The sequence below is a fragment of the Desmodus rotundus genome, chromosome 1, assembly GCF_022682495.2.
Source record: "Desmodus rotundus isolate HL8 chromosome 1, HLdesRot8A.1, whole genome shotgun sequence".
Classification (NCBI taxonomy): domain Eukaryota; kingdom Metazoa; phylum Chordata; class Mammalia; order Chiroptera; family Phyllostomidae; genus Desmodus; species Desmodus rotundus.
Genome location: NC_071387.1, coordinates 204513891 through 204538532, shown reverse-complemented (window position 1 = coordinate 204538532; position 24642 = coordinate 204513891). Strand labels below are relative to the sequence as shown.

The 24642-nt window shown below is 42.4% G+C and overlaps 1 protein-coding gene and 1 pseudogene across 3 annotated transcripts in view; both read right to left on the bottom strand.

Moving 5' to 3' along the window:
- The window catches only part of RIMOC1 (RAB7A interacting MON1-CCZ1 complex subunit 1), a 28733-nt gene extending 4848 nt beyond the window's left edge, over nt 1-23885 (bottom strand). Inside the window, exons 1-6 of one of the 3 annotated variants that reach the window (XM_053914567.2) lie at nt 23649-23885; nt 22041-22214; nt 11570-11676; nt 9169-9312; nt 7707-7838; nt 6719-6833 (exon numbers count right to left, since the gene is read on the bottom strand). In XM_053914567.2, the coding sequence (XP_053770542.1) occupies nt 6719-6833; nt 7707-7838; nt 9169-9312; nt 11570-11676; nt 22041-22056 (514 nt within the window). In that variant the 5' untranslated portion in view covers nt 22057-22214; nt 23649-23885. Of the gene's footprint in view, nt 1-6718; nt 6834-7706; nt 7839-9168; nt 9313-11569; nt 11677-15176; nt 15519-22040; nt 22588-23648 lie in introns of those variants that run through there. The other 2 variants (XM_053914564.2, XM_053914561.2) reach the window with 2 other exon arrangements.
- Nucleotides 5-6702, bottom strand: LOC112321043 (phosphoethanolamine/phosphocholine phosphatase-like; annotated as a pseudogene).
- Nucleotides 23886-24642: the final 757 nt, after the last annotated feature.

The following is a 24642-nucleotide window of genomic DNA, read 5'->3' as shown; positions in this document are numbered from 1 at the left end:
GGGAAAGTCGTTTCAGCGAAGAGATTAGAATTCAAAACTTCAAAAAGAAACTCTGGTTATTAAAACTAATAATTCCTTTCACGTCATCAATCATTTTTCCTTCTCATTTAATAGTTACACTTAGAAAAGCCAAGTATCACTTGTGTGCAATCCTCATTTAATTGACACCTCTACCTTTTAAGTTTATTTATTTTTAGACAAGAGGGGAAGGGAGGGAGAGAGAGGGAGAGAAACATCAATGTGTGATTGCCTCTTGCGCATCCCCCCCTAGGGACCTGGCCCCCAACCCAGGCCTGTGCCCTGACTGGGAATCAAACCGGTGATCCTTTGGTTCACAGGCTGCTGCTCAATCGACTGATCCACACCAGCCAGGGCAGACACATCTATCTTCATTTTATCCATAAAGAGGCACATTTCCTCCCTCACCCTTCAAAAAAGAGCACTGTCAGAGAAGTTTTTAAAAAGGTCAGTTAGAACAGTGTGCTCTTACCCTTTTTGGGATTCTCTTTAAGACCTTTAAGAATCGAATCTAATCAATGGACACTCTCCTAGGACATACACCCCAAATTCTGCACACAATCTCAGAGCACTGAGAGTCTCCCTGAAGGCCACCATGAACACAACATTTAACTTAGGGTGTACTCCAGAGCCGAGCTCACAGTTCCCATCAAGTACCCTGCAGCTCCTACAGTTCTGTAAGAGCCTGCAGAAAGCATCACGCACGACAGGACCCTGAGAGGCCATCTAATTCCGAATTGTCAAAGCAGTTAAATTATACCTAAGATGTTTTATGTTCCCAGGAGAAGGAACACATGCAGAATTTTCAAAATTTAAAGCATTCTTATCATGGAAGGAGGCAATTATATAATTAAACACTTGTGGCATATAAAATATATAAATTTGGTAGAAAGACAAACAGACCTAGAATCAAAAAGACCTGGGTATAAATTATTGACTACGATATAAACTATGTAACTAGTTCACTCCTTAAAGCCACTAAAATACAAATATATTATTTATTCTAATGCACAGGTAACTTGTGTAACTAGAAAAAGTTTACCTCAAATAAATGGGAATCATAATCTCAGTTGCTCATCTTATATGGCTAATCAGAAATGATGATGGTAGTAGAGACCCAAAAGTAGAAGAAAAACTCAACTTTCAAAACTGTTACAGTCTCTGTCCTCTTGACTCTATTGCAAGTTTTTATGTTTTAGAATTTGTCCCCACAGCTATCCCCCTCACTTCGCCTCAAATTCAGCTTATAAACAGTAGCAAGAGAAAGAACAGGTTTAGCAGAAGAGCTGACTCATAAACTGTTTTATCAATAAAAGATACTCACTTAAGAGCAGAATCTGAGGCTTGCGCTCATGAAAATGATAGGCTACACTCTCTGAATTATGCTTCTATGTATAAAACATTCACTTAGTAAGTACAATACATACTACACATAATTATTTTTACTTTATTCCTTCATACTTAAAATATCAGAAAACTCAAGAGGATAAAGTTGAATGCAGATCCTTTTTATTTCTGTGAACCTACACCCTAATTATTCCTAAGAAGATTGGTGGAAAGAAGAAAGACATAAGCAGAAATGGAGAGAAGGCTGAACATTTACGCAGGCTACAGCTTTGGGAGGAGGAGCTGAAGTACATCCACAAAGTGAAGCCACTTGGGAAGGGTGGGAACGCTTGCCTAAGGGAGGCCTGGGACCTAACTTATGCCCAACTCCAAGTTAGCCTCATTCTTTATACTATTTTATCTTTCCCCTCGCTTTGCTTTAAAACATCATGATTTTCTGTTCCGTATGGGAGGAGAGGAGTGCAGAGAGCCCAGCCCACGAGGGTGATTTTGGTTAAGGTGCTGGCCTTGCTGCACAGACGAGACTGGGGATGTGAGGGAAGACACCGTGACACACTGAGAGGTCCCTGGCTGGCCCGACCCAAGCCAGACAGTATGCTGCCTCATTTCACCACCAGAAGGCCACTGTCCCCTCTGGCTTTTTCTTCGAGGATGCTGGCCAGATGGGAGGCAAGAAAAGGGATGTAGTGTGGAATCAAGGTAGGTGAAGCAAGATCTAGGCCTTGGGCTGTAGGTGGAGAGCTCAAATTTCTCTTTGCTGAGAGTCCGATGAGGAGGATTTCAGCACCTGGGTCTCCTTGACCTAAGACTAGGTAAGGGGAGGTTGCATGACCTGGTCTACAAAGTTCTCTCCTCTGCAAGGAACAGCTTCATCCCTGGTTCTGAGGAGGAGGTTTCTGGAAACGCTGCTGCCTTTCCAAGTATGCGCACCATCCAGGTTGGGCCAGACTCCAGAACTTAACTGGTTGCCGAGGCTCTGAGGGAGGCAGCCTAGCTGGTTTAACTGCATAAACCAGCAGTTTTGCAGTATGGAGGGATGGCTCTGAGCTCCCTCCATAACCCAATTGTCAATCTTGGAACTGTAGAAGTTCCCAGAGGCACATACCAGAGTGAAAGGTAAAAGTTAAGTTCTAAAACTAGTTTGTCTTTTCCAATACCCCTCTCCACATCCGGGTGCCCCTGACTGCTGTCTCAGTATGTTTTCAGCACCTGCTGTTCATGGAGGCACAGGCTGGTGGCGGCAGTCTTCCAGGGCACCAGGCTGGCGCGGAAAGAGCCAGACTCAGCCTTCTGTGCTTCCTGCAGAAGGGGGTGCATGGGACAGCTCACCCACAGGGCTGAAGTCACTGCCCACAAAGGACAGGTGCTCTAAGCACCTGCTCATGCAGGTACTCATTGAGTACCTTGTGCTTGCACATGTTGGTGGTGTAACGTGCACAGCTGTGTGTGGAAGGGCCGCAGCTTCAGCAGCCCCCATACACCAGGCTGACAAGTTGCTAAGGACACAGCAGAACAGGTGCAGGTGGCTGGCGGGGCCCAGTGCCCTCTCCACACTGAAGGTGTTGGCGTCCAAGATGAGGATCACCTTGACGCAGGCACTCTACTTGGCCACAAACTGCAACAGGTCACTCATGCCTGATGACAGGATGATGGCCTCACTGCCCACACAGGTTCTGCGGCTGCAGGCCCCGGTACTTGAACACTGCACGCACTCCTTGTAGAAGCCCTCGTGGTAGGTGGCACACAGGCCCTCAGGCAGCTGCTGGCCTGGCACAATGCATACCATCCATAGGGAATCCTTGCTGTTTTTGTAGTCTCCTACAGGTGGAAAGGTCAGGAGGAAGCGTGATGCGCCCTGCACCGCCATCCCTAGCCAGGCACTGGAGGCCAGCAACTAGAAACACTCGCTCGTTGCTGGCACATCACCCTGAGCACACCAGTAGGGGCTCTGTTGGTCTCCGGCCCTGTCCTGAGCTCCCCTAGCGGTTTGGAACTGAATGATCAAGTTTTGTGTCATCTGAAAGAGTTCCTCAAATACAAGGGGGTCGGGATCTTGAGGAGCAGCAGATGCAGAAGTCTGTCCCAGCTAAGTCTGTAGTATAGAGTTGGGAGAGGTGCCAGCTGAGGTATTTGGGCACAGGATGGAACCAGGGGTGCTTGCAGGAATTGGAGGGGACATAGGGTGTTAGCCACCCTGAGATTTCTGGGCTCCAGCTCATGAGTCCCTCCATTCCCAAGGGGCCCTAGCCTCATTCCTTACATTAACGAGGAGGAGTGACCGCTGAACAAGGTATAGAGATATCCTATGGGAAGATTTTTACCAGGGAAAGAATGAATGGCTTTATGATAAAGAATGGTCCTCAAATTTCAGCCTATTTTAGAATTACCAGGAGCCATGTGCTGACTGCTGACCCTTGGGACCCCACCTCCAGGACGACAAGTTCCGGTATGGGGTTGGGTCTATGGATTTGCATTTTTAACAAAGTCCTAGAACCTAGGGTGATGCTGATGCTAGTCTACAGACTATGCTAAACCACTGCATCAAACTATCCTGCATTAAAAGGATGAGTAACATGTAAAAAAAAAAAAAAAAAAAAAGATGAGTAATGTAAAAATTAGGCACTTCCTCTCTCTTTCCTCAAGACATCTACTACTCTGTAACTATAGTCCTTTTGTTGCTACAAGTTTTCCTTACTTTTTTCTTTTTTTTGGTTAACCCTCAGCATGGTTTTTGATAAACTATTTCACTTTGCCCTGTGCATGTCCTAGAACATGTCACAGAGGGGAATGCAGAGAGGGAGAGTAAGGGAGAGTAAGGGCAGAAAGGTGACTTTCACACTAAAAAGGTGGGCAGACTGGCATCCCTAGGAGCAGTGAGGTCTCTCAATCTGACTGCATGGTAAGTATGTGGGCTTAGTAAAAATAGCTTCCTGCACTCTGCATATTGAACCAGAACTTGCAGGTAGCACACAGAAATCTGTATTTTTAACAAGCTACCCAGGCAATCGGCAATGCCAGTTCACAGCCACTGCTTTAGGGGGTCTGAAGTCCAGTTTCTGGGTTAAGCAATGGGCAAAAGGGCAGCTGGAAGGAGGTGGTCCTCAGTGGTATATGAAGGGCATAAACCAAGGGTGTGCAAAGCTCAACAGTATTTGATTTAACCTGTTAACTCCAGGGTTATTCTGAGGAGGCTATTTTTATAAGAACACACAGAGGAATGAAGCTCAGAGATGTGGTAAAAAGGTTTACTAAATACATTACTTGGTAATTTTTAAAAGCTAAAAATTTAATGACATATAGGTAATATTTGAAGGACAATATGATTATCTTACCTTAGAAAAAGAAATCTAAGTATAAACTGCTTCACGTTCTATCTAAAATTAGGTAAATTATTATTAAGATCTGCCCACAAAAATACTTTGATGACTCATATAGAACTTTTCTCCCTAAAGGACACTGAGGATTTTCTGGAATCATGCTTTATACTGGCCAACAAAAAAATGAAAAAGCGAATGTCTCTGGCAGGGTCTCAGGAGTAACCCAGCCCACGAAAAGCAGCACTGCTGCTCTCTGACCCCCTGGGAGAGATGGGTTACACAGGGACCAACAGCTTTAGACGAGAGCCGGCCGTCAGCGAGAGACTGAGTCGCTGTGACGATACCCCCACGGACATAACAGTTTTGTTTCTGGAAAAAAGCGACCCTCTCTGCCTTTTTGATTCCCTTGTTATAGAAGCAATACAAGCTAGGGCGAGTGCAAGTTATGACCTAAGAGAAGATACCAGTATCATGTGCATTTTGGAGAAAAAGTTTCAGGCCATGAGAACACCTTACCTTATGACTAGAAATGGGAGAAGGGAAACAGGCAACCTGTGCACTTTCTTTGGTTCTAAACAGGCTTCAGTGCCCACCCCTGCTTTTTCTGTTAAAGTAACCCATGCAGTTACGCCAGGACATTTTAGAAAAGCCGTTTTTAATGCAGCTAGTCAGTTCACTAGTTATCCGAATAAATACTTCCTATAAATAAAACACCCCATGTTTGTCAAAGCGTCAAGCCTACTGAGAGAGTACTTTGTATTGACAATAAGACTTCCACAGGACAAGCTATTTGTCTGAATTAACTGAAAGTAAAGACTTTCGTATACCACTAATCACATACTGATGACACCTATTATCATGCTTTTCTTCCCTATGCAATGTTTTTAATAGAAAAGCCCACAGAAGCTACCAAAGGAGAATTAAAATATACCTGTAAAATAAAACAAAGCAGAATTTTCCCTGAGAAGTTTTCTCCTTTTCCCATTTTTGATTTTCCCCATCAAAACTGCAGATGAAGCATAGAAGAAAACGTGCACACACAATCACGTACATCACTTGCCGGCTACGTGCCGGCGAACAGGTGCAGCTGCTTCGTCAGGACCCCAGTTCCTCCACTTGTAGAAAGAGTCAGTCAAAATAGGTGGTTCTTCCCTCCCACACCTCAGTCGAGAACCCAGACGATCCACCATATCCAGTTCTTAGCATTTTAAGTGCATAGATGTTTGTGGCAGAAACTAATAGTTGCCACCCAATATTTATTCTTCCTTTCTTTCTTAATAAACAGACTTAACTTCATTTGGGATGGCAGTGTATCAGGTAAAGGACTATACTTGCCCGGTTCCCTTATAGTTACATGAATCCACGTGATCCAACTCTGGCCAGTGAAATGTAGACGAAAGTGTTGTACATGTTCTAAGAAACTTCTGAGAAGGCTGCTCCACAGGAGCAGACTTAGGTGAAAGAAAACATCCTTTGCCATTCCTGTACACTGAAACGCAGGTAACATGGAGGAGCTGCAGGAGCATGTTGGGATACTGCGAACGGAAGCAGGATCCTCAGAGGGATGCATCCTGCACAGCTCTGGGAAGTACTGTCCACACGGTAATTATACAAAGTGCCTCCTTCTGAAGCTAAAGGGCTCTGGAGGTGATGGGAGGAAGAAGATAGGAACCTGATGACACCACAGACCAACATAACCAGCTCTGGGTCTTTTTTATGTGCAAGAGCAGTAAAGTTCTATCTTATTTAAAAGTTATTTCTAGTTTCTGCTACAAGAAGTAGAACCTGGTACCTGATGGAGACTATGGGGAATGCAAAATAAGTATGTACCATGAAATGTAACGCTCCCAAAATTACAACACAGAGAGGTCAGCAGCATTTTTCTATATTATATGAGAAGATCTTTGAATTTTTAGAAGCTGTTCTATTATTTTTGTCTATGATGTAAACTTGAAATGTACTTAAATCAGTGTGAAATATAAACTTAAAATTTTAAAGGCTTTAAAAACAAAAACTTCAAAAAGAGATCACATTACCTTCACTCAGTAACTTAGCTGTGTCTAGGTCTTGGAAAGAAACTCCTTCATCTAATTGGGTAGGACACCGATAATTTAGCATCTGTAGCAAGTAACTGATTCCATCGACAAGGTACTAAATGAAAGTCAAAGCCAAAGAATTGAAAGTATTATACACAGAGCTACAGAAACTTCAAATATTATCCCCGCCCCCCAACTTCTTTACTCAAGAGAGAATGGGCTAATACACTGATGTGTATTATGGCTACTACATTTCAATGGTCTAAGGATCTGCCACCCCAAAACTTTTATAATACACATTATAAAGGGTAACCCACCAAATGCCCCAGTTGTAAGAGTATGAAAGAAAAAAAATCCTTAACCAAGAGCCCATGATTCAGTAATATACTTGTCAAAAATGGGGTCAGAGGAAGACAAGGATAAAGATAATGAGGATGTGTTCAACAATTTATTATGTATGTACTTACTACGATATAGAAATATGCTCAAACTTCTGCATCTGAAAGTGTGACCTCTCATTTCCAGGCCCACATAGACTGCAGGTACCCAATCAACCCCAGTTAGAATCCCTAGTGATAGCAGTGCACAATACTAAGGTGACGTTTACAGTTACTGATTTGGTCAGAAGAGCCAAACCAAATCGGCGAGCCACAATTTTCCAGGAGCAGCACGAGTGATCTGCCAACAGACAGAGGCTCACAACCCCATCTGTTTTCTCCAGGCCAAAAAATATGCTTAAAAATTAATACAGATCATCTACCTTATACTGTATTTAAAAAATAAAAATCCCGAGCTTATAGAACTTTCTGGTATATAAGAGCTTTCACATGTTATCTTATTCAATCTTCACAACAATTCCAATTTGTTTATGATTACACAGCCAGTAAGCAAAAGACCTGGAATGCAGACCCTTTGGTTCCAATAGTCTTATGGTTCAAAACCTATAAAAATGTCAATAATCAAAAATATATGAGAAATGTCTTCTTACCTCTTTAAGCAAGCTAGATTTTCTCGTGAGCCACTCCCTCCTTTTGGTCAGAGAATGACAATACATATAAAGCAGGGCTCCTCGTCGCCACGAGAGACATTCCAGGAGCTCGTCCCCAAGCAGACTGCAGTGCTGAAACACAACAAAGGCACAGCTGAGAGACAAGCCTGATGTCTGTAAAACCAAAGTTAAAGTTCGAAATACTGAGAAATTAAACCCACTCTCATTTCACAAAACTTGTTCTTTGTTTATGTATTTATACAGGAGTGTATCAATTAGAAATGCAGAAATCTATTACCATGTGAAAATTAAAATACTCCATTTATAAATATTTGTAGAAAATATTGTTTAAATATCTTAGTGAATTCTAATATATCTGAATATCTTAGTGAATTCTTTATATTATGAAATATAAATATTCCATAATCTGATTAAAAAGATAACTTTTCAGAAATACATGTTACTTGAAACAAGATCTATTTCTACTACTGCTAGAATAAAAACATATACACAGAAACAATTTTAATCAAACCTTTAGTGTGTTATGTCATTTAAAATGTGAGATGATGTGTTTCCACAGTTAGCATCCCCTCATAAATACATACAACACCAAAGATATCCAGGGGGAGAGGCAGCAGTTAAAGATGAGAAATTATGCACTTCAAAGAGTAGCCATGGCTAGAGACAAACTTGAAATCACCCAAATAGAGATGGCAGGAAACAGTATATGAACAGGTTGTAACGCAAAGACAGAAGAGAGACTGTCGGAGGAGTAAGGAGATATCCCTGGGCGTGCCTGTTCCCAGAATGGGGGAAAGAGGAGATGCTGGGGAAAGAGCAATGCTTCTCAGAGATGAAGAGGAGGAGCATGCAGGGCTGGAGGGTTAGGCTAACCTACGGGAAGAAAGGCAGCAAATGTCCAGGAGGATGAGGACTGTAAAAAGGACAAAGAGGTGTGCTAATTAAGTTACTAGGGACCCTCAAGAAGATATAGTATCTGCAAAATGGAGCAGAAGTAGCAAATATCTGTGCTTAGCAAATGATCAGGTACTGTAATTAAAATGCAATTCCAGTATGCAAATATTCTGAATCATCTTTAGTAAAATATAGTAACTTTTGTTGTGAAGTGTTAAACTCTCATAAATACCTCCTTCAATCTTAATTTATGTATGTATTTATTTTAAATTTTATTTATTTTTAGAGAGAGGGGAAGGAAATAAAAAAGAGGGAGGGAAACATTGGCCTGTAACCCAGGCATGCACCCTGACCAGGAAATGACCCCACGATCTTTCTGTTTGCAGGCCAGTGCCCAATCCACTGAGCCACACCAGCCAGGGATTTCAATCTTAACTTGAAACAGAGACAAAAACATATTCAAGAAGAAAAAATTACAGACTCTAAAGAGCGGTCCACACAGTAAGAATCAGCAGCTTCACCATTCATTCATGAGTGTAAAACTTACTTTGGGATTCATGTTATTTTCTTTAAATAAAATTTCTGGTTCTGAAAGAAAAGTGATCAGCTCTTTTACTTTCTGTGAAGAGTCTTCAGGGAAATCTTCATCTACTAGCTTGTTCTCCTCAAAGTATGTCATGTCCAAAATAGCCTGATATATGAGAAAACAAGTATCTGTAAATGATTTAAACCTGAGAGAGTAACTCTCAACAGTTTAACTCTGCACATATATGCATGTATATATATATATATATATAGACATTTTATTAGACAGTTAGGTTTTCTAGCACAATATTTAAATCTGAGGCCCTGGCAGAATAGCTCAGTTGGTTATAGCGTCATCCCAATGCACCAAGGTTGTGGGTTCTATCCCAGGTCAGGGCACCTACAAGAATCAACCGATGAATACATAAATAAGGGGAACAATAAACCAATGTATCTTTCTCTCTCTCTCTCTAAAATCAATAAATAGAAAAGAATTTAAATTTGAAAAGTAGGCAAAATGTCTAGCTGTAAATATAATCTGACGTGAACTTTACAGAAAATTTCATAGCTATTTTACTAAAATATTAAATTAGTGCTAATCATCCTTCCCTCACAAAATAAAATGGAGTTTTATGTTTTAATTAAGTAAATCATATACAATATTAATTATGAAAATTAGTATATTCTTTGCTATTTATACATACATACTCTGAACATTTTCTAAATGGTTGCTCTATCAAGTTGATCACCACCTCTAATTTTGTAAATTGAATCTTCAAAGGATTTGTTTTCCCAAATGCAGATCCAGCATCTGGGGGATATGTATCCTGCCACCCAACAAAGACAGCATATCACCAATATCATGCAATTGAAATGCTAAGACCCCCAGCATTCTTAGTCAAACGCAAGCCACTCTGTCCAAGTACCTTCCAACCACCCAATCCCCCTTCTTAATCTATTGGACTAGACCAACAAAACTGTGCTCTAGTATCAGTTCTACGTTAACCACCTGACTAACCAAAGCACAGGTCAATTTTATGTTTCTGAACCTCAGTTTCTTTACTGGTAAAATGAACTGGACTAAATGACTTTTCAAGTTCTTTGCTTTGAGGATAAAATGAATTAACATGTAAAGCACTTACAATATCACCTAGCACACAACTTAAGTGCTAAATGTTCTTGTGGGGAGGGCTTAAGCCAGGAAGGCCGAAATCATCATCCTACAAAAAATGGCCTGTTGATTCAGAACCATAAGCGGGGTACAAGGGGGTTCTGGGGAATATAAGCCTACATCTCTAGGGGCTTTTGCCTTATTCTTAGGAATAAATTAAAACGTTCAGAACTCTCTCATGTGAAAGAAATGAGACAAGGAGGGAGCCTTCTGAAAGGAAAGCAAGCCAGGCCAAGTCCTGCCAAATTACAACAGCTCCTGGGGGTTTGTGAGTAGCTGTTACCGGCTCATCTGACCGTGGCGGTTGACCGTGGCGCAGAAACCATCTTCTGTGCCTCCCAACAGAAAGCACGGTGCCAGGCATCTAAATGCTGTGAAGTGCATTTGGAAGCATATCGAAGTTTACTCTACTTTCTTTTCTTTTCAATGTTTATTATGTATTGGTTTCAGGTGCACAGCTTAATGGTTAGACAATCATAATCTTGACATAGTATTCCCTGGGTATTCCCAGCCCCCCAACTGGCACCACGTATAGTTATTAAAATATCATTGACTGTATTTCCTATGTTTGATTTACTTCGCCATGACTATTAGCTACCAAATAGTTCCTTTGTATATAACCACCTCATCCTTACCATCCCTGAGCTGCCAAGTAAGGGCATATGAAGCACTCTATCAACTCTAAGATGCTATGTCAATGTCAGTTACCACAATGAACTAATGTTCAATGTCCACTTGCCTCAGCAGTGTTTGAGAAAAGCAAGAAAACAGATCTTGTATCTTGTCCATACAGAGGCCCAATTTTGAAAGAAAACAAGGGAAGAGGGGGGACAGAACAAACTTACAGACTTGCATGACAACAGCAGGGGGACTCATGCTGAGAGTCCTAAGGAAATGAGAATTTCAGGGAAAAATAATTGGGGCTCTTATAGAATCCTCCATTTCCTCAGAATAACCTTTAAGACCTTGGAAATAGGTTTAATCCTGTTTTGCTTACTTATCTATACGGGGAAGCATTCTGTTATCTGCAAGATTTAATCCATATTTTTCTTATCAATACACATCTGCTAAATCTTCTTTGCATATTGCCTCAAAGTTTCAAGTCTATATGCTTTACACATACAGTTTTTGAACAAAACTGAACACTTTAAGTAGAGAATAAACTGATTTATTACACTTAAATGTTGGAATCAACCATCTAATTAAGCAATCTGACCCCATAACATGTCAGAAACCATAGCTGTCTCAGTACCTGTGTGTAAAGTTCGAGAAGATTTGATGGATTTGAACAGTCTTTGTCTTCCCCACACAAGAGTTTCAATTTTTCTAGAGCTGCAGAGGCCCGAATTAAAAAGTGATCTGTAAGAGAGAAAAACATGGCGATTAGCCCTGGCCAGGTGCCTCAGTTGTGAAGAGCATGGTTCCAATACTCCAAGGCTGCAGGTTTGATCCCGGGTCAGGGCACAAATAAGAATCAACCAATGAGTACTGAAATACGTGGAACAACAAATTGATTAGTAATGTTTCTCTCTCCCTTTCTCCGCCTTCCTTCCTCTCTCTAAAAATCAATATATTAAAAATAAAAAAACCCATCCTGGCTGGTGTGGCTCAGGGGTTGAGTGCCAGCCTATGAACCAAAGGATCATCAGTTTGATTCCCAGTTCCGGCACATGCCTGGGTTGCGGGCCAGATCCCCAGTAGGGGGATGCAAGAGGCAACCACACATTGATGTTTCTTTCCCTCTCTTTCTCCCTCCCTTCCCCTCTCTAAAAACTAAACAAAATCTTAAAAAAGAAAAAAATACATGGAGATATGTCACATAATTTCAGTCTGTTATTTAAACTAAAATATTATGTATGTGAAATGATTAAATAAAATTATGTTTATGGACTTGGAGGAGAAGCATTATAGTAATATCTTATGTCAAACAAATATAACATGATGCCTAATAACTAAGCTAATGTAATGGAAATTTATTCTGGAAAACTAGACTGAAAGCTTTCTAGGTTCAGTTGTCATTTCTTAAACTCAGTCTCTATTTCATATTGCTTCCTTTATGATGTTGAAGCACTCAAAATACTTAAATAATAAATTTAAAACTTGTACTGGAGTAATACAAATATATAATCAACCTACAGAAAGGGCTTCCACTGAAAACTTAAAATTCCATAAATGTACTTTCCAAAGGAGCCTGACTGATTAAATCAAATGTCTCATAAAATGTTGGCACCCAGAGCAATTATAACTTCATTACAGTATGTTTACATATCTGTGTATGTAAAATAGCAATTAGAATTAAAATTATATAATGAATCTGCATATTTTATTTCTTTAAAAAACCTAGATATGGAACACATTACTTTGTCCTTTCAGAACCTCGAAGAGCTAGAACAAAAGACTTCTGATATGCCATCTTCCCCTTACATTGTCGTCTAAGGTCTTCCCTTTCTTCAACATCGTATTTCCCTTGTTCCTGTGGTTTCACCCTTTCTCACGAACTTTTCTCCCCTAACTACACTTTCTCACGAACTTTTCTCCCCTAACTACAAAGTATCCATACCAAGGCACTTTCCAGCTTTCTGCATTATCCCATGTGAACAAATTTAGATAAGCCCACCATCCAGACATTCAAGTCCCTGAGTTTGCCCCTCTGTACTTCCTTCCTGAAATGTGTGTGTGCGTGTGTATTAACCAACCCCCCCAGCCACACACACAACCCTTCCTCCTCACTGGCCAATGGACAGAAAATCTAGCACTGGGCGCAGGCCCAGCTGATCCAGCCTCAGCACTGGCACAGACAGAGCAGCTGTTCAGTGTTGGAGGAAAGCAACACCAGGTTAAGTTGTGCCTGCTGGCAATCATGTGATGACCTTGTTTTCCCAGGTGAGGCCTCACCTGGACCCAGACCAGAGTCTGATTGCTGTGAGGCACACTATTCACTTGGCCGGATTCTTCTTTAGCGCTGCCCTCCTGTGTCTCCTCAGCCCAGGAGAGGTGTATCATGTAAAAACCCACAAAAAAAGATTCTACCACGAAGTTGTGTGGAACATGGCGCTGCCCCTGTTTCCTTAGAGAATGCACTAACCTTTTCTTCTTAATGTGCAGGATTATTTTAAATGTAAGACAGGCACTGAATTCACTGAAGGTGTACCTCACGTGAATGTATGACATAGTTACTGAGGGCGAAGAGTAATAGCTCAAATTTTAGAAAATTTGTATGAACTGCAGTATTTTTACTAAAATGATTCAGTCGAAATGACAACAGGCAAGACAACAGTGATTCTTACATACTTCTGGAAAAAGTCCCTCTCGTGGCATAATTCCATGTGGCAAATCCAGTGTGTTTGTACAATGAGAAGTGAACAAAATTGAACAAAAACAAAACAGAGAACAGTCCTCAAGGGAAGGTTTGGCTGTATCTAATTTGAAGACGACAATGAGAACTATCAATTCCATAACCAAATATAATTACACAGTTGTTACATTACAGGACAAATCTTAAATGTATATTAATTTTGTTGTGGGGAAAAGAATGTCAACTTCAATTCAAATGCATGCAACCGCATCTTTATTAAACTTCTTAAAATAAGAAAACCATGTTAGTAATACTAATAACTCGTAACATGCACCAGAATCATTTTAACTTGAGTAAATTTCCGGAACTACAGAGCCTCCAGACATGAATCTCTAGCACATGACTTATTTACAGCCTTCATTTTAGACTGGATTAAACAACTCTCCCACAGAAAAATGAGAATGGCTTTTGGGATCAACGACAAGCAAATAGAAAACCTTCTTTGATCCGTATAGACAGACGGGTTCAGGTGGAGCTGGAGTGGGGCGAGATCACTGACCAGCTCATTTAGTTAGAAGTAACTCAGATACACTCGCAGGTGACAGCCACTACCGCCCGTGAACAAACTATTCCTGTGAATCCTGGGATTTGCTTACCATAACCCGAAAGAGAGGTCAGCTTCTGGGCACTCTGTGGGTTGTCAAGAACATGCTCCTAAGAAAAAGTAATCCGGCAAATAATCTTCACTAGAGCTATTTCATCATAGACCCCATTCAATAAATTCACCAACTGTTTATTCAATCACTTGGGTAAATAAATGTCCCAGTACTATTTTCCTATGAGTGCGATAACGAGTTCACAAAAATTTAAAAACCGATCTGTATTGTGAGAAGCACGTAAAATCTACAGGCAGCTGAGAAATAATGAAACAGAACTGGACTTAAAATCAGAAGTCGAGTCAATTCTCGACTTTTTTTTTTTTTTTTGCTTATGGAAACTGCTTGGGCATTTCCAGAAGTTTTCTAACCCTGACAGTCCTTGTGAGAATTATGACCACGTACGGGAAAGAATCGTGTACACTATACTCGTGTTAAAACTCTTCTGCAGACACTGTTTACAGCTGAGCTGAGAACCTCAAACAAGACAAATTTACAGTGTGGCCATAAAGTGTGCCTGCCACACTCGCCTAGCCCCCTCCAGCACCCCAAACCACCACTGCCCGCGCGCTGTCATTCAGCTTTAACCACTCGGGTAAACTTTCGGGTGTAGTTACCCGAATTCCGCCCTTTTCGCCACTCGTTACAGAGACAATGAAAGGCGAGCAGCACGGAGCTGTCTGAGCTGTTAACGGTTTTTTCCTAGGTTAGGAAAAGCGCGGCGTCGACGCCAATGCCTCGGCTTCAGGGCTTCCGAGCTAGGCAGGGCGGACTACAGACTGATCGGCGGACTACAGACTGATTGCCGGACGCGCGGACCGCAGGCCGCAGCCCCAGCCCCCAGGGCCACGGAGAGCCAGCTGGGCACACAGGCCGCCCGCCCGCCCCCCTCCGCTCCGCTCCCTCACCATCTTCGCCAGCCGCCTCGCTGAGCTGCTGTATGTGGGCCTGAGCCAGGTCTCCGAGCTGCTCCACTCGCCTCACCACACCGGAGCCTGCCGCGGCCGCCATGGCCACAACGGGAGGGCGCGCCCCAGCCACGTGACCACGCTGGCCTGTAGTCACCTGACCTGTCGGCTCCAGGCTCCAGCGTGGCGTGGGGGCGGAGCTCGTTGCTGGTGGAGGGGACCCAGGCTCCGGAGGAGTGCAGACCCAGGCCCGGAAAGGTCGTTCTGGGATGTTTTATTCTCCAGGAACTTCCCCTCCCTCCCACAATCTGGAGCAGGAAGGATGTTTTGGAGGCGGTGTGCCGTCGGGCCTTCTTTAAGCCAATTGGAGACGTCCATCCCACGCTGACCCAATGGGAAGGCAGCTCTCTCCGCTGGGGGCTGGGAAGAAATTGGTGGGCGAATGGTGCGCTGTCCCTCGCCCTGGAGTGGACTGGGAAGTCCGGAAATAGGACTGTGGGTTTTGGTCTTGTAGTGAAGAAGCTGCTTAATTCTGATCTCCTGGTCAGAAATGGACAGCCTGACGATGGCTCTCTTGTAGCTCATCCAAGTCTCCGAGAAATAATTGGCTGGAGAACTCCAAACACCAGTGGAAGTTCCCAGGCTACGTGGTTGAGCGTCACTTTTCTAAATCTTGATTTTAGTAGCTGGGTTTTATTTCTGATCTGCGTTGTCTAGCTCTCGTTTAACGTACTTAAACCGTCTTGCGTCCAATAATACCAACATTTTGCATTAGGAAAAATGTTTGTTGTTCCACATCTCGAGGCCCTCCCTGAAAGCGCTTGCTGTGTGTAAAGTTCATCCTCTCGACTGTGAGTTTCAAAGCCCCGAGTCAACGAGTCTAACTTCCACTTTGCATTCCCTGTTTTTAAACCTGTGGTCAAACAAATCTTTAACTCAGGTTTGTTCATTTTTCAGTTTGACTCAGTACATCTTGAAAAATCTCCACTCTATCTTAGTTCTTATGGAAGGTAGTCTTTTTTATTTATGTATACTAAAAATAAGGAAATGGTGTATTGTGATTTATAAGTGGTTGACCACAACGTCTCTATAACTGATCTTGTAATACCAGTTTCTTTTTCCAATTCACCCTAAACAAAAGAGACAGGACTCATGTATTAATTCTCTGTTCTCAGTGCCAAGCATATAATACGTACTCAGAAAATGTTTGTTAATTGAAGAAAAACTCCATGTTATCTTGTCAATATATTATTCTCTAATCAGAAAGCTGAAGGCCAGGAAAGTTGCACTATATGATCCACGTGGGCTAAGGAGTCAAAACTAATAAGCATTTGACACCTGAAAATGCCAAACCTCATTGTGTATTTTAAATAAAATTTACAATTCCACTGATTCATTAAACAACCATGGACTTGAGGCAGGAAACATACTGGACATTGGGAATTATTGCTCAACTGATGTCTCAAGTGTGTGCACGTCTCCAGAAAGCCGGAAGGGATCTGAGAGCATATAGGACAGCCCCTCACTTCCGGGGGACAAAACTGGACAGAATGCAACTGTTAACCACTCCAAAGGCTAGAATACATGATTCTGTGATTTGTCCAAGATCATGCCAAAGTAACCATCTACCTTTAGAAGACTGTTTCACCGTGGACATCAACAGATAACAGTCCGCCCTCACCCTCACACACTAAAGGAAGTGCTTAAAGCCAAAGAACCCCTGTCCTAGAAGAGAAGAAATATGAGGACTTGTCTCCACTTTTATAGGTAGTTATTTTTACTTTAGGAAACCTACATGAATAGAAAAAGAAAATATTTTTCTGGCAGAAAATATTCTACATTTAAAAAACTTCTGACAGAAAGTAATAGCTCATGAATCTACCAAAAATATCTTCTAAAATAAATAACTGATCTCATTTGTTCCATTTTCCTCCTCCCTTGTATATAATAGATAAAATCCAAGTAGAAGAAATTAATTTTTCAGGATGTTTATAAAACAACATACAATCTTTTTAAAAATAAAATTCTTGATTGCTTCTGAATTGCTAGTACTTACAATTTATGTCATTCTTTAGGAAACTTTTTTTTCCTGCTTTGTGTGTGGGGAGGGGTGTCTTATTTTCTTATATAACTTTGCCAACTCCCTGTGAACAGGAATTGAGTTCTATTTTTTTCATTGCCACCAGCCACTTGCATATAATAGGACCTCATTAAACATTTACTGCCCTTTTCACTTAATGGCCCATTGTTGGGTCAGGCGTTATGGTGGGCACTGGGACTACAGCAGTAAATAAACATGGCCACCTCCCTCCTAAATCTTATTATCTAGTGGGAGAAGACAAAGGCATAATATCACACAAATGAATGCATGATTTTAACAATGTGGAAGATGCTATGAATAAAAAGGAAAGGGATATAGTTTGATTTGACACATTGAAGAAGGCTTCTATGAGGAAATGAAATCAACACCTAAAGGATGAGTAAAATTAGCCAGGTGAAGAGTGGGGGTGTGTATCAGCCTGGGGATCCAATCAGGACAGAGAAGCTACATGGTAATTTGAACAGGGAAAATTTGACACGAAGAATTATTAATTACAAGTGGGGATTGGAGTCACAATGGGTTGGCCAGTGAGAAGTAAGACTAGAGAAATAGCAGATATAAGGAACACCCCTGGGACAGAGATCCAGACCTTGTGGGAGAGCTCATGGCTGTGTGTAGCTGTGTCTACACCAGGGGGACTGGCAGGAACTCTACCCTCGGGAACTTGCCCGAAATTTGTTACATCTGCAGGGTGCTGGATAAAGCTGCACATGCTGGGGCACTCTGCTGCAAAACTGCCCAGGGGGTGCCAGGGACGCTGCATGTGAGGCAGGAGCCTGATGCCAGAGAAGCAGCCCGTGCTGCAGGAGCCTGCCAAGGAGGTAAACCGGAGCCAGGAAGCCCTTTTGCCTCCTCAGTGTCTCTCTAGTTCCCTCTACTGACGAAGTTTAATATAGTGTCGGCTGACAACGGAAAAATATATTTAAAGGACCCAGATAGATATATTTTCACAGAACAAACAAAAAAGATAAATTGGGAGCTGAGGGACAATAAATCTATAACCAGCACCGTGGAGAAGAACATATCGGGCACCAGCATCTGCAAAGACTCTGAGTTTGGGGAGAGCTTGGCAGTTTGCAGGAATAAAAGAAGGTGAAAGGCTGCTGGTGACGGAGAAAGTAGAGCATGGTGAGGCTGAAGAGTGCGGGTTACCATCCTGAGCTGGATGCCTCACTCACAGCCATGGAAATGAACCCTAAGCCCTAGAGTGAGCCCCCACTGGCTATGGCCATATTAATTGACCCTGTCTTCTGGCCATGGTCAATTCATTTATTCAATTAGGTGGTCACTAGTTCAATATTTAATGAGCACTTACTTTTTGCCAGGCACAAGATATATGGTAATAAACAAGGCAGACCTGCCTTTATGGAGACAGATCCAAGGGTAGATAACAGATAGATCCAGGGGTAAAAATCTAGCAGAATCCAAGCCAATCAGATTCTTCCTTCTGGTAATTTGAAACACTAAAAAGAGAAGCACAGAGACAAGACTTAATCACATTAAATGTCAGCAGTCCTGAGAGGCAAATCCACCAGCTGCTGCTGAGGTTCCTGGGGGAGGACCTGCTTTCTTCACCTGCCTAGGTCTTGGTTGCTCAGTCTTTCCTTGATACTTGATAGCCTCCTGTGTCTTTAGCCTGAAACTAACTAGAGTCAGTTTCCGTTGCTTGCAACCAAAAGAACACATGAGATTGGTTAGTAGGGGAAGATCCACCAGGGCCTCAGTGCCATGCTAACAACGGTGGTCTTTATCTTAAGTGAAACAAGAGGTTATTGGTGTATTGCAAGCAAGGGAGTGATGTGATCCAAGAATATTTTAACAACATCCCTCTGACTGCTATTGTTACCAAACTCAAACAGTAGGGGTGGTCCTACTGCTCGCCACCTACCAGGCAAATCTCCAAAGACAGAGTTCAGTGGAAAAGAAAGGAATTTTTATTTAATGGTAAGTTTCTGCCTAAAATATCTGAGTAATAAAACTAAGGGATAGTAAAAGTCAGAGTATGACATCGACTGCATAGGTTCAAGAACTGAAAATAACACAAGAACAGAAGTCTGTTCACAGTGCTATTATCAGCAAGGTCTTTGGAAACAATGGTATGTTTCTGTCTCAAAGCCCATTCCCTCTAAGACACCCAAAGAAAAACCACCCTGTCACCCTCTGCCTGCTCACTTCAAGGTTGTGCCAGGAACCTCTTTTCCCACCCAAAAGTATCATAAACATAGGTGGCTTGGCTGGTCTCCAGTCACTGTCCAGCTTCATGAGTCTTTTGGAGTCTGTGCCACTAGGCATTTGCTCACAGGCCTGCACTGGCTACGGATGGCAGAACTGCTGGTGACGGTTGACATGCACCCTCCCCCTACCACCACCGGGGGAGGGGAAAGAAACTGCCTTTGGCAGGCTCTGCTTCAAAAGTCCTGTCCCAGAATCCCATGCATCATGCCAAAAGCTAGTGGTAGTGTCCAGCCTTCCAACCAATGAGGGCTGTTGTCAATCATGTCTGCCTTTGCCCCTCTTCCAGCCGCTGTGTTTAGCAAAGGGGCAAAGTCTCCAGTTACACCTGTGCAGCTCAAACTCCACCCCCATTCCTGGGGGGTATGGTACCCCATCACACTATGAGGAAAATGGAATGGAGGAAGTGTGAAAGAGAAGTGGGTAGTTCAGTTGGGAGACTATGTAATTCTCTAGATGAGAATTAGAGTAATTCACACTAGAATGCAGACAGTGAAAATGGAGAGAAGTGAATCAATTTGATATACTATATGGGTAGAACCGATAGCGCTTGGTGGCAGGATTAGATGTGAGCAGTGGAGGAGAAAGAGGTGGCAAGGATGACTTCCAGGTTTCTGTCAAGAGCTACTTGGCAGTGACATTCACTGATTCACATGAACCTGGTGGAGGAACAGACTGGTGAGGGAGACAAAAATTCAGTCTTATTGACTTCTAGAGGTCTTTATGGGAAACCCAAGCTGAATAAAACTTTTATCTAATGTGACTTTTTACATTCATTTGAAAAAGCAATTGGCAATTCAATTTTTGAATTTTAAATTGCATGAGAAAGAAGAAAGACTGGTCTCCTATAGGCAGGATGCAATGAAAAGATGCTCTGTGTAAAGGGCTTGGAAAATTAAAGGCATGATAATGAGAGGGGTCTTGAATAGTGAGAACTTAACCATATAATTTAAACTCTAGAGTAAATTCAGGAGCAGAACAGAAAGACTGTTGTGACATTTAGGTTTTCTAGGTCTCATTTTATCTTACAAGAAACTACTGTTTCTCCTGCTCCATGCCCCAAGGTAATTAATTCATCATTTTCCCTACTCCTTGGGCAACCTGTTTTACTGCTTTCTTTAGTATTGTAAATAATGTCCATATTTCCTGCAAGATGTATCTGCCAAATAAACTAATGCTAATAAGCATGCAGTATTGCTGCAGTATCAGCTAATTTCCAAGTTCTGTGGTTTGTTGGGGACATGACATTTAAAGATAGAGTACATTATTAGAAGTTCACTGGAATCTTACAAGTCTCAATAATCCTAATACAAATTAACAGAACACTTTGAAAACATGACAAATAATTGCTATTTAACTTTCAAAGATTCCATTAAGAGCTACCCTTTGATTTATACTACCATTTTTAAATCCCTAACAAACATTGTAAAAGCATACCCACACAAAACATGAATTTCAACAGATCAGTTACACTCACTTCTCCATATCCTAAAGAACTTATCTTAAGGAAAAGCTTTGTATTAAAATAATTTTGGCTGCAACTTAAATTTTGGCTGTAGTCAGAAAACTACAGCTTATACAACGAGGAAGAACATGTTTTGGAAAGCACATCCCAGAAACGAGACAAGCTTCAGGGCTGGCGCTTCTCCGCAAAGTCTCTTGGCTTTGCCTTCTTTCCCATTGGCTTCACCCTGGGCCTGACAGTGACAGGACTGCAGCCTGCCCAGGCTGCATGTCTAAGGAGATGACTGTCGCAAGAACAGGGAGGCAGTTGTTACTGGAAGGCCTCCTAGAATTATAAGAACTCCAGAATTTTAGATCAAATGTTGGTTTAATGTGGGTCACACACCTGATTCAAAACCAGAGACTGACCCACGGTCAAAATTGGTCTCATAATGATCAAATCTGCCCCAGGCAGGATTATCCAGAGAAATGGAACCAATGGGGTGATTTTACACACACACACACACACACACACACATGTGCAATAGTGTTTGATTAGATTACAATACCATAGCCTACCCAATTTGACACGGAGAAGTAGCCAGAACAAGTTCTATTTCCATACTTGTGTGAAGAAGGGTAGAAATGGAAATCTTTATGAAGCTGGGGTTCTGTTAGGAGGTGTAGGAGTGGATGCCAAGTAGGCGAGCAAAAACATTCACTATTAACACGTGTCATACATAAGTCTCATTACCCATTATTTCTACGGTTAACCCCTAAATTGATGACATATTTATAACAAAGAGTATTTCTTCATGTTGAAATCATGACCGTATTAGAGAAATGAATTTGGAAACTGAATTATAGCAGGTGTGATGTTTTGAGAGGCAAACATGTGAAAAGGGTTTCTTTCAATTAAACACTGGTAAGTGAACTAGGATTAGATTAAACTGTGAGTAATAGAAAGAAAAAGAAAAACCTCAGGCTTAAACAAAACAGATGCTCATTGCTCTCTCAGTTTCAAGAAGTCTAGAGGTGGTCAGTCCAGAGTTGTACAGCACACTATGGTGCCTGGGAACCAGACTTACCCCCAAGTGGTTGCATTCCAGATTCCTCTTGATCTCAGACGACTGGGGGAAGCCTGAAGTCACGTTCATGCGCCAGCCAATGGAGGGCAAGAAAGGGAGATCCTGTTCTCTCCTTTTCTGGAGGTTTCCTGGAGGCTGCACTGACCATTTCCACTTGCATTCCACTAGTCAGAACTTAATCACAAGGTCATTCCAGGTTATACATAATAGGCTGGAAAATGTAGGCTTTAGTCCAGGCAGCCCACGTGCCTCCTGGGTGACCAAATGTCCTGGTTTGCCCAGAACTAAGGGCTTTCATAACACATAGGATTTCAGTGCTGAACAGTTGGTTACCACAGTTTATTACTGTGGGAGGGAACAAGAACGGATATTGGCCATCTCTTCCATAATCCACCGGGGCTCTTTTGTTGCAACTGACAGGGAATTAGACCTAAAATAACTTTAAACTTGGCTGATGTAAGTGTAAAACTGAGAGCAAAATAAAGTTCTGAGAACAAGGTTTCTCAGAACTGCCTTTCCCCTTGCCTCTGGGTTGCTTCGTTCTCAAACAGGCTGACCCGAGGGTGATGAAAGGCAGGCAGCATGCTGGGCTCCCAACCTCACAATTAGAAATCATCAGAAAAGAAGAGCCTTTTCTTTAGCAACCAGATCAAACCAAAGACCTCCTCGTTCACCTGCATTTGATCACTAGCTTATCCCTGAGCCCATCACTATCCCCAAGGCAAGGCTAAGGTCATCCACCACCCTTGGAGGAGGTGAGTCCCTCCTACCCAAACTATTAGACTTGAAAGAAGGGAAAGAAAGGGTGCACTTAAGAAACTGTGGGTACTATTGTCAGGAAGAGGGTGATTGGAGGCTGCCCGGGAGCAAAACCACACATGTCCACTGCGGGTGGTATTTGCATAGTCGCTGATCCCTGGCTGAAAAGCAGAGCAGGTCAGGTCACTGCCTAAGAGAACTTTTGGCCCTTACATAACCAGCACATTCTCAGGAAGTCTAGATGAGGGCAGGAAGCAGTTTTCAACAGTCCCTCCCACCCGGCTTCCCTTCCCATTCCCCTCCCATTCAGTCTTCATGGTCTTTATTAATCTTCTACTTTTATTCCCAGTTTTAACCTCTTTTCCTATGTGGATACATAAGATGGGAACTTCAGATTCTTAAAGTGCTGCAGAGGAAATTATCCAGAAGGCCAGCACACTGTCTACTTAATCTGACCACATTTTGTGATTTAACACTTGTCATATTATGCAGTCTCTATGGCTTTTTTCAGTCCTACCAAAACCTATCTCACACATATATCTACGCATACATACAATATATCTTCTATGTGTCTGCATGTATGTCAACATATTTATTCTACTTTTTTGTAATTCAAATTTTGGAAGGCAAAAATACATTTTTGTTCGTAGAGCATAATTAAGCCCGAGTGGTAGTGGTATTAGAAATGAATTATTTTACTATTCAAATAAGTTATATTTGTGTAGCACTTTTAATGTCCTGGAGAATGTCTGCATCTTATCTCTAAATCCTCTCAACAACTCCTTGAAATAGGTAGATATATTATTCTCCACATTTTACAGGCAAAACCGTGAGTCTCAGAAAACTTACCTGACTTGCTTAGGTTAGCACAAGCAGCTAGCGGCAGAGTACAGACCGGAATCTCCCTTCTCTCGGCTCCTAGATCTCTTCTCCTCCCACCGGTGTGCCGCCAACCGAACTGTGTCCCTCCTTCCACTTTCCCCAACCTCTCCTGCCTGACCGCTGGCTCTGGGGAGCCTCTGCGTCATACTGATTACCGACAGCGGCTTCAGACTGTGAGTCACCAGGGTTCAAATACCATCTCTGTTCTTTTACACTTACCCTAGGATAGGGAAACAATTAATTAAAACTCCCAGGCTTCAATTTCTTCGTTGGACAACAGTGATAACCGTCCACCCCTTGGGCTGCGTTGGGCCTTAAATTGAATGATCCATGTGCTGCGTCAGTGCATTGCCCAACGTCCAGTCCATAGTAAATAAGAGTGAATAAACGGTAACTAACTCCTGCTCAAAAGCCCACTCTTAACCCGTCCGATCGTCTGCTTTCCCCATCACACACTAAGGCCGATGAGTGCTGTCTGTAAAAAGGACACACCAGAGAAGATGGACTTGATGTAGACTAACCCCCACCCTCGGCCGAGTTAGCGGTCCTCCTTCACACCTGCACTCAGTCCCTTCCCCTACTTCCCACAAGCACATTCTAAACTTCACTACTTATGTCGGTGCCAAGGACTCAGCAATAAACAGAAACGACTGGATGCATGGGACGGCATGGAGGAACCTCGAGGGAACTGCGGCGCATGTAAAATACCAAATCAGAAAGGTTAAACGTGGTAGGATTCCATTTATGTCACACTCTTGAAATGGCAAAGTTGCAGATGGAGAACAGAGTGGCGGCTCCCTGGTTAGGGGAGGTTAGGGGAGGTTAGGGGTGAGGCAGTGTAGGTGGAGGGAGGTGGGCGGCTCCAGCTGTAGAAGAGCAACAGGCGCTGGAACATCGTGCCTGTGGTGGTGACACAGAACCTCCGTGATAAGATTACATAGAACCAACCACGCGCGCGTGG